General features: G+C 44.4%; 1 protein-coding gene across 1 annotated transcript; it reads right to left on the bottom strand.

Annotated features, from left to right (window-relative positions):
* Window positions 1-496: 496 nt before the first annotated feature.
* Window positions 497-17,077, bottom strand: Cdc25a (cell division cycle 25A). Its single transcript, NM_001292061.1, has 15 exons — window positions 16,908-17,077; window positions 15,671-15,747; window positions 14,678-14,720; window positions 13,945-13,981; window positions 12,924-13,022; window positions 10,997-11,116; window positions 8,850-8,984; window positions 8,289-8,363; window positions 7,969-8,148; window positions 5,001-5,099; window positions 3,517-3,579; window positions 3,324-3,422; window positions 2,518-2,648; window positions 881-992; window positions 497-637 (listed from the first exon to the last, which is right to left on the bottom strand). Exons 1-15 carry the CDS (start codon window positions 17,075-17,077, stop codon window positions 497-499), a joined length of 1,581 nt encoding a protein of 526 aa, NP_001278990.1.
* Window positions 17,078-17,431: the final 354 nt, after the last annotated feature.

Raw genomic sequence — 17,431 nt, 5'->3', positions numbered from 1 at the left:
ACTTAATGAAGCAGTAAAGTAAAAGTCTTGAGGAATTAAAAAAATAATAAAATAATCGATGAAGCTGAATAAATTAAAGTTATGGGTCATCCACAAAGACCTCTCTCTCCCTTCCAGCCTATCTTTGGTATTTGGCCAGCAGCACTTCTGTTTGTCACTTCTCTCCCCTCATGACAGGCGGCCAGGGTCTGCCGAATAAGGCCCTAGCTACTCTTCATGCATGGGACGCTCAGTCAGAGCAGCTTGACACGGCGCTCTAGACTGTAGACTCTGGTCTGCGCTGTGGTGTATCCAGCTCTGGCAGATAGTCCTGACAGGGAAGGAATCTTATAGGACAGGAGAGCCCTGGGCTCCAACCTGGGAGTGTAGGAGACAGGATTAAGGCACGGAAGGCCTGTGTCTTTCTCCGTGTACCGCAGCTGGCTCCTTTGCTTCCTGCTCTGCAGCAAAGGGAAAGGAAAGGGGCAGAGGGAAATATGGCTGCTGCTGTCTGGCTTCAAAGCTTCTTCAGGCGACTATACATCTCTCTTTTGCTCTTTTCCCCTGCCCAGGTCCGGCTCTTGGTACGAAACTTCTTCAGGTCTTCTTTAAAGTCTTCATGGTGCATTGGTCGGTAACTGGGGGGCTCACAGTGAGACTATAGGGACGTGAGAATGAGGGAACAAAGTCAGGACATGAACTGCCTCACAGTCTGGCTAACCCCTGCCTAGAGCTGCAAGGCTGTGAGAAGCAAGAAGCAAGGGCCAACAAGTTCTACAGGAGCCTGGTGCTTAGAGGATGCTCGGCTTGTCTCCAGACCCCACCCCCACCCAAGCAGCCGCAACAACTGATTTATTGGTCCAGCATAGGCACAGAGACATGCTATTCATAGATGCCTCACCTGGCATTTCAGGAAGAACTCTTTGTATCCCCCCTTTAGGACATACAGCTCGGGGTAGTGGAGTTTGGGGTATTCATTGCCAAGCCTATCTCTTTCTCTCACATATCGGCACCTAGCGAAAAGGAATGGAGACAACAGTGAGAACAGTGGTGTTTCAGGCACTCACTCCTTCCTAAGCACGCGCTAATAACACTGCCTGCAGCAGCTCTGAACCAACTCACTCGCCTCCCCACTCACCTCCTATTGAAGTAGAACCCTTTCTGTGCCTTTAGACAGACTAGGGTGTCTACTTCCTGGGAGTACCTACTGGAACCCCGCACAGAAGTGACCACTGGAAGCTCTTGTCTCAATGGTCCACCCTGCCCAAACCTGTAGACAAGGTGCAGTTGTGCCTACAGATGTGCTGCCTCGACGGCCTCGCCCCCATCCCACTCTGATCTTCTCTTCCGCCCAGGAGCTTCCACCTCTGACCTCCTTTTGAAGGACTTGTGAACATTTTGCATAGTTAGTTCTAAGTATTTCTTTTCTTTTCCTTTTTTAAAGGTTTTATTTATTTATTTATTATGTATACAACATTCTGCTTCCATGTATATCTGCACACCAGAAAAGGGCACCAGATCTCATAACAGATGGTTGTGAGCCACCATGTGGTTGCTGGGAATTGAACTCAGGACCTCTGGAAGAGCAGCCAGTGCTCTTAACCTCTGAGCCATCTCTCCCGCCTGAAAGTTCTAAGTATTTCTTATGCTTCTCTGCCTCCTGCTTTCTCCGAATGTGACCTCCAGAAAGGCAGGGTTTTAGTTTTTTGTTTTGTTTGAGACAGGGTTTCTCTGTGGCTTTGGAGGCTGTCCTTGTTTTATACTGTTATTGCTTAGAGGACTGCCAAGCTTATGAAGACTGGGATGCAAGTTCCTGATAATTTCCATTCATGTGTGACTATTCAGGTCCTGTGCAAATGTTTGTTATCTGTTCATATGTTTCTGTCTGTTTGGTTTTTTCTTTCTTTTTTGGTGACAGGATCTCACTACATAGTCCAGACTGGCCTTGAATTCTTATACAATAGTGCCCTGCTGTAGTTATGAATGGAATGTATGTAAATGTGGCAGAACAGCAAGATGAAACCACAAGCTCGTATAACTTCAGCAAAGGGAGGAGTGCAGCAGTGCCTGTCCAGCACACCAGGGACCTGCTTTCAACCCCAGCAGTATACCCAAAGAGCAAAGCACGCCCAAGACCAAGACCTGGTCTTCTGAGCCTACTCCCATTCTATGGAGTGTCTCTTTCTTAGTAAAGGTTAAGTACTGCCAGTTTGGATGTATTTACTATTACTCAGGATTGGACCTGCCACCCGGATCATTTTCCCTGCCACCACACATGTTCAGCCTCACCACTGTATCTTTAATGAATGGCTCCATTTTATTATCTTAGTAGTATCTGCTACATAGCAGGTATCTACTCCTCTATTCTTGGTGAGCCAAAGGGGACAAAGGTCAAACACATTAGACTCACCATTGGTCTCACAACAGGGTGTGTGACATACTACACTTATACCACTAGTGAAAAAGGAACATACTACCAGGCTCAACAAAAACAACATGAACCCTCTACCCCCAAGTCTTATTCTCTGTAGTACTTACATGCGAGGGCCTCTTTCAGAAGAAAACTCACAGTGGAATACGACAATGACACGCTTGCCATCAGTAGGTACAATAGGTTTTTTGAGTAAGAACTCCTCAACCTCTTCTTCCATGTGCAAGTTCACGGCACCCTTTGAAGACACCAGATACTTTTAACATCTGCTGAATCACACTTGAAGACTCAAAGAGGGAGCCAGCTCCTCAGAGTAATTTGTGATTCTGCAGGTCTCCTGGCACAGCAGTCCAGTAGACTTTTGTATCTCAATGAGGCTTTCTCTATAGGTCTATAGGCTTTCTCTATAGATCAGTAACAAATATGAAAACTGGAAATTATTTCCAAGGTCACTTCATAAAGTTAGAAGGTAATACCCCCTACACCACATTTAAACACTGCTTTATAAGGTAATATTAAATTAATTTATAAGGTAATATTAAAGTGGTATGACCAGAAACATGTATTCCAACATGTCCCTCCACCAATTTGGCTGTTTGATTAAAGAATAGAGGCCCGGTACAGATACCAAGGCATGTTGCCAGAATGGCGTCTTTTAGTCAGGAGCTCTGGGATGGTCAAATATTTATATTTAAGATTTCAAATACTATGGAGCACTTTGTGGCTCCACTGAATGGCTTAGATGTCAGGGATGCCACCTAGAAATGCCCTGAAACAGCACAGAGTGAGGGGCAGACAAGGAGAGCACTGCAGGAACTCACATCTTCTGGCTTGTTCTAAATCCTCACCATCAGCTGAGAGGTGTCAATAACCCTCCTCTAAGCCACCCACGATAAGTCTCAAGAATCCAAACCTTGATGTGACCTCCTTCATATTCATATGGATATCGGCAGTCAATGATAACAAACTCTTTAATGAGGTTAGCAAACTTGCCATTCAAAACAGATGCCATCTATGAAGAAAAAGGAGGGTGGGGTGTCAATGGTGGCAGTCACATAACAAGATTCCAACCCCCGTGTGCAGTGGGTTCCACAAATGTGACTTACAATTTCTGGAGAAATATATTTCAAATCCTGATGCTTCCCAGAGACTGTATGAAAGAGATAACCCTTTAAAAAAGGAACAGAAGATACTCAGGGGAAGGAACGTGAAAGCTTGCAAATGTCGTTTCCTCTGTTGCCCAGCTGGTAGGGAGCAGCCCAAAAAAACAAACCCAGAAACAAATGAATAGTATATGAACAAGTGAATAGTATATGCTAACTACCCTTCTATGCACCAACACTCGGATATTTAATTGTTATTTGTTTAAGGAGGAATGGTCTCATTATGTAGACCAGTCTGGCTCCAAACCCAGAGGTGTGTCTGCTCCTGGGATTAAAGAAATGAGCCTTTGAGACAGCACAAGCCTGGCTGGCTTGGAACTGAGGCTAGATTTGAAGACAGAAATTGTAGGTGATTTCCCCTTTCTCTTGTTTTTAAAAGGGAACTCTCATCTTAGTGGTTAAAGTATGAAGACCTAAAAATGCAGCAAAGAGCCAGGCAGTGGTGGCGCACGCCTTTAATAATTCCAGCACTTGGGAGGCAGAGGTAGGAGGATCTCTATGAGTTCCAGGCCAGCCCGGTCTATAGTGGCTCAGGTCTGTAATAATAGCCTTTGGGAGGAAGAAGTAGGAGGATCCATGAATTCAACTCCAGCCTGAGTGTGAACATGAGGCCAATTGGGGATATGAGACTCTGTAACAAAACATAGGCATGGTACTATATACTGTGTAACCCAGCACTGGGAGCCCGAGGAAGGCGATATGCGTCTAAGGTCCGCTTGGGCTAAATAGTGAGACCCCACCTCAGAAGTGAAGACAATTTGCTCATCTAATTAGCACGTGGTTGCCCAGGGGAGATGGGCAGTGAGAATGGGAAAACAACCTTGGTCCAACCTTAAGAAAGACGAACACAGTAACGTTACTTAGAGGATAACTGGCCAAGTTAAGAGCCTACCCATGACCATATTAAAAACCACCAACAGTCTCAACTCGTTGAAGGTTACACAAGCCCTTGGTTGTTCTTCTCTCCAAACTCCCCGTTCTCTTTTTATTTTTTTGAGACAGGGTCTCTATATTGTCCCACTATCCTGGAACTTACTAGGTAGATCAGACTGGCAAATTCTGCCTCCTAAGTGCTGGAATTAAAGGTATGCACCACCACCACCCAGAAAATCTGGACCTTCTAAGATACCTTTCAACATATGGACTCAAAGCATGGTTGTATATGCATACTATTTTTATAGTCAGAAGTTCAGTTCCCAGAGAACCTGCATTATGGGTCAGAGTGAAGGCAGATAGCCAACAGGAAACCACAGTCTCAAAGACCAACATGTACCTTATCATTAGAAGCTCAATTTGTTCCCTATCTTTAACTTTTTAAAATGTTGCTTTGGAGGCACCCCAGGAGCCACCTTGAAGGAGAAAGGCTAAGTGGGGTTCTAGCTACCCCCATCACTTCCTCAGTACTATCCAACTCTTCTTGCAATTACCTTGGAGAAATCTCCTATAAGGTCTCTTGGGTCACTGTCCAAAATGGTCTCAATGGTTCCTTTGGGTGAGGATGTCAGGGATAAAGACTGGTGTAGAAGCTGTAACAAACCAAAGGTAGAGGGTGACACCAGAGTTTTAACTAGAACTCCAAAATATTTACCTTGACCATGACAAAAGGAGACTGAATTATGAATACCCACATTAAGTAAAAGATTTTGTAATTCGACTGAATCAAAAGGAAAAAGACAGGCCCTTCTATTTATTAGCTAGCTGAATTTCTATAAAAACCCTTCTATCCTTTTTGGAGACAAAGTTTTACTGCGTATCTTTGGCTGGCTAATGTAGACCTGCTAACGTAGACCAATTAGCACTAAACTCAGAGATCCATAGGGATTACAGGCATGCAACATACCCAACACCTTTGCGTTTTATTGTTCATAATGAAAACTATTGAGCTGATGATATCAAGCTGAGACTTGGTAATGCATGAAGCAGGAGGACTGCTACAAGAAGTTTGAGCTAGCCAGGGCTACATGGCAAGAATCTGCCAAAAGCAAACAAAACAAAAACAACCAAACCCAAAACAGAAAATCATTGACATGTATCTCACAAAATAAAGCATAATTACTTTATCTCAGTAGAGTTCCTGAATGTCTGATAGGGCTTTTTTTGGTGAGAAAACAAATTCAAGAAGTTGTAAAGATCGTTTAGATTGCTTCTAAATAAATAGCCTTCTGTGATCTAGGCTTTCCTTTTGCAGGTTGGCATAGCACCAAAGGACAGCCACACAAGGAGCCACTGTGTAAGCAAGCCTGAAAACTAGTAATCGAGAGGCAACCTGAACATTTATATCCAAAAAGGGAGACTGGGACCTTGAACCATTTCTTTTTATGATTTTTCCCCCTCTTTCAAAGACACAAGGGCCAGAGAGGTGGCCCAGAGGGCAAATGTACTTGTATATGCCTAACAGCAATCCTAGGAACCCTCATTGGAGAGAGGATCAACTCTGGAAAGTCCTCTAACTGCCACACATGCCATGGCACACAAAGGTCTTGCGCCAAAATAGTATTTAAAAAGAGGGTGGAGGTGGGTGGGCACCTTAAGATTGTTGGTGGCTCATGCCTTTAATCCCAGCACTCCAGAGACAGAAGCAGGCAGATCTCTGAGTTCTAGACCAGCCTGGTCTACAAGAGCTAGTTCCAGAACAGCCTCCAAAGACACAGAGAAACCCTGTCTCGAAAAAACAAAAAACAGTCATCAAGATGGCTCAATGGGGGCTGGAGAGATGGCTCTGAGGTTAAGAGCACCGGCTGCTCTTACAGAGCAGAATATTGTATACATAATAAATAAAATCTTAAAAAAAAAAAAAGAAAAAGAAAAAAGATGGCTCAATGGGTAAAGTTGCCTGCTGCCAAGCCTGATAACCTAAATTAGACTCCCAGGACCATATTGTGGAAGGAGGGAACAGATTCCTGGAAAGCCAATCTCTGACCTACACACTCACTAGAATGTATGCACACACAACAAATACAGAAGCTGGGTTTGGTAGTTTACACCTTTAATCCCAGCACTTGAGAAACAGTGAACCTAAGGCTGTCCAGGGTGTGGAGTGAAATCTTTTCTCAAAAATATGAAAAAGTTGGGCTGAAGAGATGGTTCAATGGTTAAGAGCACTTGACTGTTCTTCCAGAGGTCCTGAGTTCAATTCCCAGCAACCACCATGGTGGCTTACAACCATCAATATTGGGATCAGATTCCTTCTTCTGGTGTACATTCAGAGCACTCATACATAAATACATGAATAAATACATCTTTAAAGACAAAACAAAACAAAAATGAAAAAGTCAGTAAGAAACCACAGGCCCTAGCATTCAGCAGGTTTAGGCAGAAAAACCATGAATTTAAGATCAACCTGGGCTACATAGGTTCTGCCTTAAAGGGAAACATCACATCTATCCCTGTTTAGCCATTCTGTTTTATAGACAGGTTCTCATGCACCATGGCACATGTGCACACCCCCACACACAAATGTTTAAAAAGACCAATAAAATGGTGGGTGGTGGCCGGGCGTTGGTGGCTCTCGCCTTTAATCCCAGCACTTGGGAGGCAGAGACAAGTGGATCTCTGAGTTCGAGGCCAGCCTGGTCTCCAGAGTCAGTGCCAGGATAGGCTCCAAAGCTACTCAGAGAAACCATGTTTCGAAACAAACAAACAAACAAACAAACAAACAAAAAATCCAAACCCAAACAAAAACTCAGGCATGGCTGTGATTCCAGCACTAGGGACATCAAGACAGAGGAATCAAAAGTTCCGAGGCCACCATAAACCACATAGCACCAGGCAGCCCAGGCCACAAGAGAACCTGCTCCTAAAAGATAAAAACAACCATCAGAACACAGTCGGGTGAAATAACATTTGCCAACTGTCCCAGTATTAGAATGGTAAAAAGCAAAAAGATGGTGAAACAAGCAGAATATGTAGCACTCTGGAGGCAGAAGCAGACAGATCACTGAGTATGAGGCTAATCTGATCTATACAGTGAGTTCTAGGACTGCCAGGGCTACATAGTGAGACAGTCTCAAAACAATAAACCCGCCCCCAAAAGTAGCTACAATGAATGTAGCTTAAAAATAAACAGGAGCCAGTGAGAAGGTGCAACAACTTAAGGTCTCTTTGCTGCTGAGTTCTAAGCCTGGGAGCCACATGGTAAAAAGAGAAAGGTCTCCAAGTCCTACTCTGACATCCACATGTGCACTGTTTATGTGCCCCTACCCTCAAATAACAAAACCAAAGAGGAAAATAGGAGTGGACAAGGAGCTTGTTGACCAAGTTCTTGAATAGGTTCAATCCTCAGCAACAGGCAACCCCAAACCAAACCAAAAACATCTCATAATAGGACTGCTGAGATGGTTCAACAATTAAGAACACTTTGTTTTTGTAGACCAAAGGAGAACTTGCAAAACTAACCTCTTGGGTTGGCTCTAGATTATCTGCCTTTACAGGACTGGCCATGCTCTTCCTCCGCTTTGTATTTCCTCGAGGGGACTCGTCACGAGAGCGCTCTGTTCTCTTCAACATTGCCCGAGTGCTGGAGCTGCTGCTGGAGCTGCACGGGGAAGAGGAGTCAAGCAGCCTGCATCGATTGCCCTTAGGGTAAGAGACAGAGCCACCTCGATTACAATCTGATCACTTGAATGACAAGTCCTAGATTATTCCAGTCAACATAGTTATGGACTACTTTGTTCAGCGGCCAACTACTGAAAACTCCACATACTGGAGTAACTTACAAGGTTTGTAGGTCTTCTCATGACAAGGGGAGCTGTCCAGAGGCTCGCCATGCACGAAGGGGTCTCCTCATCATTCTAGAGCAAGAGAAAAAACTGTTTTTAAATAGATCCAGTGGAGGGGCTGGGAAGAAGAAAAGGACCCAGTTGAGATTAATAAATGCTTTGCATTTAACTCTCCTAAAGAGTGCCAGACAAGCCTGAATACATTTTTTTGTTTTGTTTTGTTTTTGGGGAGGAGCCTTACTTGTAGCACAGGCTGGCCTAATTTGTGGCTATGGCAATCCTGTTCAGCATCCTAAATGTTGAGATTACAGGCATTACCACCAGGGAAGGCTAGCACCTCCTTTTTTGGTACAAGAGATTGAACCTGAGGCCTTGCGCACCCTAAGCACACATTCCGCCACTACTCCCCCTGCAATAGGATTTAGTCAAGCAGGGAAGAGTCCCAATAATCTCACAAATCAATCAGCCAGCTGAGACTCCAGGAGCTGTTTTTACTTAGGAGCCTTCTCCAGTGGTAGCTAGAATGAGTAGGCACACCCTCACACCCACAGATGATACCTTCAGATTCTCTCCATCGAGAAGGTCTATGAAGCCATCATCCTCATCAGACAAAGTGGCTTTCACAGGGGACTGGGATGTAAAAAGAGGACTGAAATGTCCTGATTCATTGTTATCACTTTCATTTGAAGATAGCTGAAAGACAAAATTAGCAAGAACTCTAGTCCATTTTGATTTGCTTAGCTGGATTGCTCAAAAAAAGAGATAAGCTTGTACACCATGTGGGAACCTGGCATCCTCAGAGATCAGAAGAAGACATTGGATTCTCTAGCTCCTGAGCTCTTACTTTGTTTTTCCCTTTTAAGACGGGGTTTCTTTTGCTGCCTAGGCAGTCCTGGATGGAACTCATTCTGTAAACCAGGCCTCAAATTCAGAGATGAGCCTGCCTCTGGGGTTAAAGTTGGCACCACCACTGCCTCTGAGCTCTTCTTGCAGTCTAACTGCAAGCTGTGGCAGTGCACAATCTGTTGGAAATACCAGTCTCTACCATAAAATAGTATACCAAAGAAAGTTGAACAATACCTATGTAAATCCCATTCAGACAGATGGAAACAAAGAGAACTTGTTCTAAAGCCTTTCCCAGTCCTTTCTTACTTTTGGAGACAGGGTGAGCCAACACTTGTGAACCTTTCTTCCACCCCCTCAAATGTTGAGATCACAAGTGCACACTGGATTAAATGACAGCTGGGGCTACAGAGATGGTTTGGAGGTTAACAGCAAGCATGGCTCTTGCAGAAGCTCAAAGTCTGATTTGATTCCAAGTATCCACCTTAGACAGCTCTGTTTTCTGTGATCCTAAACCTCTGGCCTCCTCAGCCATCTGTACTCATAAACAGCCTACTCACTCCATAATTAAAAGTAAAAATGATTTAAATAAAACACAGCTGCCCAATTTTAAATTGAGAGATTATAATGTCTCAGACACTAAGACAAAATCTTTACAACTATAATCTCATTTAAGTCACAGCACATACTATTTTAGTCAATCCTTTTTTTTCTTTGAGATTAAATATTCCTAGACTCCACCCTGTTTTAGCCGCCGGAGGAGCTGGGACTATGTGTACCAACATACCCAAAGAATCCTTTGATTTTTGTTTAATAAAAGGAAACTTATGCTTAAGGTTACCAAGATCATTTACCTCACCTATTTGACACCCAAACCTGGAAAATAAGTTGGCTGTGGTGGCAAACACCTGTAATCCCAGAGACAGGAGCAGTTTTCAACTGCATAGCAAATTTGAAGCTAGCCTGGGATTTTAAGAGATCCTGTCTCAAAAAAAAAAAAAAAAAAAGCAAATAAGAATCCCAACCCAAACAAAAGCTAAATCAATAAAATTTTCACTGGCTTTTTAAAAGTCTGCATCCTTGGCTGGAAAGATGGCTCAGAGGTTAAAAACTCTGGCTGCTATTCCAGAGGACCTGGGTTCAAATCCCAGCAACCACCCTTAATGAGATCTGGTACCCTAGTCTGGCCTGCAGGGATAAATAAATTAAAAAGTCTGCACCTGGGGGGATGGAGGGAGGGGGGAGGGAGAGGGAACTGGGATTGACATGTAAAACAATCTTGTTTCTAATACAAATAAAAGAAAAATCTGAAAAAAAAGTCTGCACCTCAGCATCTGTGCCTTTAATGATCAAGCAATCATAGAAAATCATGGCATTCTGATCCCCAAGCATCCATCAAATATATTCTATTTCAGATATAATCTCAAACTGTTATCATGAACTGGGGAATCTACAGTTAAATTCTGTCTCTTAACACATCCTTTGACAAATAAATCAACTTTTCTAATGAAACTTTCTAACCTGCCAAGAGGTAACTCCAGATAATTCACAGCCTTCTTCAGCCTCCCAAATGTTGGGTTTGAGTCGCCACACCTAGCAATAACAGTAAACTTGCCTTTTTTTCTTTTTGAAAAAGGATTTCATGTAGCCCCAGGCTGACCTTGAGCTCATGGCTGAGCTGAGAATAAACCTGAATTCCTGATCATCCTCCCTCTGCCTTCCAAGTGCTTAGATTATAGGCATGTACCATAGGCTCAGCATTAATAAACTCTATGCTGATACAACATGTACTAATGCACATAAGCATACATGTTTGCAGTGTTGAAAACTCTCTTCCCATGACAGAAAGCCACAACACATACCATACAAGCTGGGGCTGAGTTCTGCCTGTGTGTGAAGAAATCTTTACTCTCCTCATGTACATGGGCATTCAGGCAGCCACGAGATGCAGGTCTTATTGGCTTTTTAAATTCGAATGCTTCCTGCAAAACAATATTTGATATATTTTCTGTCTAATAAAAACCAGCTTTAGGGCTGGTGAGATGGTCTGGCAGGTAAATACACTTGCTGAGAAGTCTGAAGATCTGAATTCACCCTTAAGATCCACATGGTGGAGGGAAAAAGACTTCTGTCAGCCACCTGTGTACCACACACAGCAAGCTCCCACCTGCAACTTTCTCTTTCACTCAACAGGATTAATTAAAAAATTATTGTTGGGGCTAGTGAGATAGCTTAGCAGTGAAGAGGAGTTTTTCTAAAGACCCAGGTGTGATTCCCAGCACACACAGGACAGCTCACACTCATCTGTAACTCAAGTTTCAAGGGATACGACACCCCCCCCTGGCCTATGCGGGGATCAGGCACATACACAGTATACAGACACACAAAAGCAAAACACCCACACACACAAAATTTATGTCTCCTATCTTAAATAGTCACATAAGCACTTTCATTAAGTGCTAAAAACAGTAACTGTTAACATGTTCAGAAAGTCCCCTGGTTTTTCAAGACAGGGTTTCTCAGTACCTACGGAGCCAGTCCTAGCAACTTGCTCTGTAGACCAGGCTGGCCTCAAACTCTCAGAGACCTGCCTGCCTCTGTCTCCCAAGTGCACCACTGTCACACGCCACCAAGCTATACTTTCTGAACATAAACTTGTCTAACCATCAAATACAACCTGACTGCTCCTAGTTTACAAGTAGGGAAACAAGGCCTTCTTTGTTTTTCCAGTCAGGGTTTCTCTGTGTAACTGCCCTGGCTGTCCTGAATCTTGATTTGTAGACCAGGCTGGCCTCAAAATAAAAACTAGGTCTTCCAGGTTAAATGGTGTGCCTAAGATCTTGAAGCCAGATAGGATAACTTTAACCTATGCTATTATTCCTTTAGAACAAAGCTTCCAGGAAGGCAACCTTGGGAGAAGGTCAAGTTTGGGTCAACAGCTAAACTATATAGTTCTGGTTTGGTAGCACTAGAGGCTGACAAACTGTTCCAAGCACATTTCCATAGAACATCTCATGGCTTCTCCCAAAGTGGCCAAACAGAATCTGAATTTCTACAGACATTGGTTTTGTATTAAGCCCAGAAATTGTAAGGGTGATAAACGCTGGCATTTAGCAGGGAATGGGAAACAATAAAACATATGGGAATAGAATAAGCAAGAGGTGAGACAACTAATTCAGCTACTTTAGACAAGACACCCTGCAAGGTTTAGGGGAAAGTCTGGCAGGGAACACATGGACTTTTGGACAAACCACATCATCCTCAAAGCCACTGTTTCAGAGAGTCTGAACACAGAACATGCATGGCTTTGGATTTTAGCTCATCATTCTAGTGTTTATATATCTGACAGGTATTCACAGGAAATAAGGTTTAAGAAAAACATGCTGCCAGACAGGCCCAGTGGCACACATCTTCCATACATAATGAAGAGCTTAAAGTCACCCAAAGGTTGAAGCCGAGAAAGGAAGTCATGAGTAGACTCTTCTAGAAAAAACTACTTATGGGTGTAATTATACCTCACAAAAGCTTCTTACTGAAATCCAGCAACATTTACCTGCCAGGTACCACTTTAAATTCTCTAACATACATAACCTTATTTATTCCTAGAACAGCCCACAAAGGAGGCCAGCAGAAGCTCCAACATCACAAAGCTAGGTAGAAGAAGCAAGATTCACATTCAGACTTCTCTGCACTGAGGTCCAGTGTGGCAGCCCCGCTGCTTCACTCATCAGCTACTGACACCAGAGGCTTCACTGGAAGCCTGGGTTACCATGCTGACTCCACACTCACATTTTCTTTATTTTCATCCTGGTCGATGAGCTGAAAGATGTCATGGTCTAGAGAATCAGAATGGCTCCTCTTCAGCGCCGGGCTACATCCCAAGAGCTTCTGCTACCAAAGTACAAGAGAAATTGAATTCACAAAGGGAAAAATGGGAAATTCAGTTTCAATTTATTTATTTATTTATTTATTTGTTTGTTTGTTTATTTATTTGCTTATTTTAGATAGGCTTTCTTTCACCCTACAGCCCAAGCTGGACTTGAACTTGAGATGATCCTCCTGCCTTAGTCTCCCCAATTACAGGTTTGGCCCATCATACCAAGTCAAAACGTCATATTGATTTGTTTTTGGGACAGGGTTTCTCTGTTTAACAGCTCCAGATGTCCTGGAACTCGTCCTGAACTCTGTCTGCCTGCCTCTTCCTCTGCAGTACGGGGGCCACTACCGCCCAGCTCAAACCTCAAGTCTTTTTTATGTACATTGGTGTTTTGCCTGCATGTATGTCTGTGTGAGGGTGTGGGATCCCCTGGAACTGAAGTCACAGACAGATGTGAGCTGCCCTTTGGGCACTGGGAATTGAACCGGAATCCTCTGGAAGAGCAGTCAATGCTCTTAACCACAGAGCCATCTCTCCCACCCTCAAAACCCCAATTCTTAAAGAAATGAAGTGGGGGTCAGGAGAGCTAGCTTCCCACATACTACAGCAGCTAACTAGTAAGGCTCCACCGTGCTATAATGTAGAATGGCCTTCTGCCTAATTATACAAGGCCTGTGGCCTTCTTGACAGGTATATTTTAGTATATAATTATATATAGTATATATTATATGGTATATACTATAGTATATTTGTGTAAAAAGAACCTTTCCTGGTTTGATAAAACTGAGACAGAACAAAGTCCACAAGAGGCAGCCACTGTAGAAGCTGCTCTAGGTAATGCCTTGCAGAAAAGCAATGTCTAGTTTGTAAATGTAGGCATCGCTACCATTTAGAGAGACAGTTTACAGGCATTAGATCAAAATGACAACTTACAGGTAGGGAATTTATTCTCCTCAGGGAAATTTCAAGGCTGTAATGAGAGCAAAAGATATGAGAATAAAGAGGTATTTATCGGCAGATTCACACTGCTTAGCCTACAGTCTGGGAAGCAGGTGGACAAGTCAGGTTCTCATTGTAGCAAAGTCATACAAGAATGAATGTCTAAAGCTTCTCTGGTCTCAGGAGCACCCCAAACACTAGGCATCTAGATCGAAAAATCCTGATATCTCTTGAACTATATTCATCTATTCAAGGCTTTAACAACAAAAGGTCGAGCAAGGGAAATTACAGCTAAAATAGAGGGGAAGAAAATTCTGGAAACTGCTGACACAAAATATATTCATTCTCAGCAGTGTTTCTGGAATCCAAGCATCTCACTAGGAGCAGCTAACTGCAGAGCTCTAGTCCACCACATGAACGACTTCATCCAGGGCTATATGAGATTCCGTATCAAAAGCGAACAAGTTTCTTTCCTCTTCTTTTTGAAGATTCTAGGAACTAAACCTAATCTAGGGCCTCACATTACACCACACTTTATCACCAAGTTCTTCACTTTTTACTTTGGGTGCTCGAATTGAACCCAGCGCTTTTAACCAATGAGCCATCTCTCCAGCCCCTTTTCTTTATTCTGATCCTCCTGCCTTAATTTCCCAAGTAGCTGAGACTACAGGTCTGGTTAAGGAAAACTCTTCACTAAGCATAAAATTTAAAAGCAATGAATACATACTTTTCTTTACTGTCCAAGGGCCCAGGAGAATCTAGACAGAAACCTTTGAGAAATAAAAACAAAATTCTTAGGAAATAAGACACATTCTATTGTTAAGTAATATTTTCTAAAAACATCCACGGATACTCTCCAATTTGTAAATACCAACAACAGAAACAAGATTTAAGAGCCAATTAATAGCAAGATTGCTTTTCAGATAGGAATGACACATCACTTTCTGTGGAGTTATTTTTCAAGTCATAGAACTAGTTTAGAGGTACAAAAAATATGAGTCCAAGAGGCCAGTCTGGTGTACACAATGAGATCCTGTCTGAAAAAAATAAAAGCGCTGGGAAGACAGCTCAGAAGAACACAGCTCTCTTGCAGAGGACCTGAGTTCAATCCCCAGCAACCACATGGCTTCGAATACCTTTAACTGTAGTTCCAGGGAATCTGACACCCTCTTCTGGCCTCCATGGAAATATATGCACATGGTATGTAACATGAGACACATAGGAAAAACACCCACACATATAAAATAAAAATCTAAAAACCACCTCAGGGACTTCCTCTGCACTGTAGGGTATACTCCATACCATGATTTCTAAGTGTATTGTCACCAGTTAAGTTACTAGGAATAAGACGTGACTCAGGAAATTCCCGATATTGTTCTCAAAATGGCTCAAGACAATTGAACAAATTGGTCTGGTGCATGGTGGTACACACCTTTAACCACAGTACTAAAGAGGTTAAGAGGCAGGCAGGTGGATCTCTCAGTTTGAGGCCAATGTGATCTACATAGTGAGACCCTGTCTCAAAATAAATAAATCAATTTAAAAACTAAGGGACTGAAGGGATGGCACTTGGTTCTCCTGTAGAGGGGACAAATTCCGTTCCCAGCACCCAACTCACAGGTTGGGTGCACTAGACAGCTCACAGGGCCTCTAAAGCCTTCTGATCCTGGTAGGCACCTGAATACATGTGCACACAAACACTCATAGATAATGATAATACCTGAATCAGTGGATTCAGAGGAGCCCATTCTCTGTAGACTGCTGTTGTTTCTCACTTCCATTGGCTTTTCGTACTCACTGAAACCAAGAGAAATACCGACACACAATCAATTTCTAGGACATAATTTTAAAAAGTCACATACAGGGTTCTGGGCCATGAAGTGGCCAGGCTGCCACAAATTATCATTCTGAGATTGAAACCAAGGACATGCCACACTCACACGTAGCCACCCAGAATACCTAGCTGGTATTTGAACAAAGAAAGGAGTGGATTTGGCCTTGGTCCACATTGTAGACCATGCCTGAGACAAAGGTTGGGTTATTTCCTTAAAGAGGGCCTTGGTTTGTGGTACTACGCTGGGAGTAAGGGCAAAGGTGAATAGGGCAGGAGTCCCAGTTTTTCAGGAAAAATCCTAGGACATGTTTAGAAAAGGAGACGTCCAACACTGAAGGAAAAGTAACTTCACTAAAAATAATGGGATAAGCTTTTGTTCGTGGTAGTGGTGTGGGAAAGTCTATTATTGAGTCCACGAAGTCTTCCAATATAGAAAATTAAATAAAAAGGGCTAGCTGTAAGAAGGTGGATGGGTTGGTGGCGCATGCCTTTGATCCCACCACTAGGGAGGCAGAGGCAGGCAGATCTCTGTGAGTTCCAGGCCAGCCTGGTCTACACATAGCAAGTTCCAGGACAACCTCCAAAGCAATAGAGAAACCCTGTCTCGAAACAAAACAAAACCAAAAAAGGTAGATGATTAGATATCAGAAACGTGCCGGCCAAGTGACTGCATGGATTTTGCACAAATGCACAAAAAGAAAATGCCATGTCCCTTTGTTGAGAAGGAACAAAGCTTACAGGAAACTAAGATCCGGCGCGGCTACTCAGCAGAGTAGAAGTGAGGGCTTAGGAGGGCCCATTTTCCCCCGTGGGGGTAGATTCCAAAGAGCTCCCCGGAACAGAGACAGAGTACAGAGAAATCTGAAAGGGGTGAACAAGATAGGAAGCCCAGCAGCCTTCCCCGCTCCCCGGTCTGGCTCGGGCTGAGGATAGCCCTGGACTATCCGAACGGCCTCTCCCGCCCAACATTCTGCCCGGGGGGGAGGGTGCACATGGCGGGCCCTGGCCAGGCCATCCCGGATCGGAGCACCGGGACCAGCTGGACAAACCCAGCTTCCTGCTAGATCACCCCGAAGGTCGACCAGAGGCCAGCGGCCTGGGGCATCGCTCCCCGGTCTCTCACCTGCCTAGCCCTTCCAGCTGGTCCATGGTGACCGTCAGGTTGGTGACAGGGGACAGTCCGCCAGCAGCCGACGCGCCAAACAGCACTTTCCCCGTGGGCTGCGGCGCAGGAGTGGGGCTGCAAGCGAAGAGCAGGCGGCGACGGTGGGGGGGCTCCGGGCCCAGTTCCATGGCGCCGCCGGGCCTGCCCGGACTCCCGCTCCGTCTTCCTCCGCCTCCGCCGCGCCGGGCCCCGCCCCGCTGGCACCGGCTTCAGCCGCGTGCCACGCCGCCAGCGCCCGCGGGTCAAACACAAACACGACCCCGCGGTTCAGAGACGCGCCCGCCACGGGCAGCGGCGCGGACGGGCGAGCGTCGGGGACTCGGCAGGCGCCAGCCACAAGCACCGGTGCTCCCCTCTCAACCCCGCGAGGCCCGCATGCGGGCGGGCGCCTGCAACCTCAAGATTAAATCCAAACAAACTCCGCGGGGCGAGAGTCTCGAGGCGAGCTCGCCGAGTGACTCCTCACTTTCCTCTCCCTCCTT

The sequence above is a fragment of the Cricetulus griseus genome, chromosome 4 (assembly GCF_003668045.3).
Source record: "Cricetulus griseus strain 17A/GY chromosome 4, alternate assembly CriGri-PICRH-1.0, whole genome shotgun sequence".
NCBI lineage: Eukaryota > Metazoa > Chordata > Mammalia > Rodentia > Cricetidae > Cricetulus > Cricetulus griseus.
Note: the sequence above shows the minus strand (reverse complement) of the source record. Positions and strands in the feature narration are given on the sequence as shown.

What these genes read in the sequence shown, in the direction of transcription:
- Cdc25a (NM_001292061.1), bottom strand. Translation starts at nt 17,077, where the DNA reads ATGGAACTGGGCCCGGAGCCCCCCCACCGTCGCCGCCTGCTCTTCGCT. An exon ending in AGGATGAAAATAAAGAAAAT is followed by an intron (nt 11,117 to 12,923) that starts GTGAGTGTGGAG and finishes ATTGTTTTGCAG; the next exon opens with GAAGCATTCGAATTTAAAAA. An exon ending in TGAGAAGACCTACAAACCTT is followed by an intron (nt 8,149 to 8,288) that starts GTAAGTTACTCC and finishes TCTTACCCTAAG; the next exon opens with GGCAATCGATGCAGGCTGCT.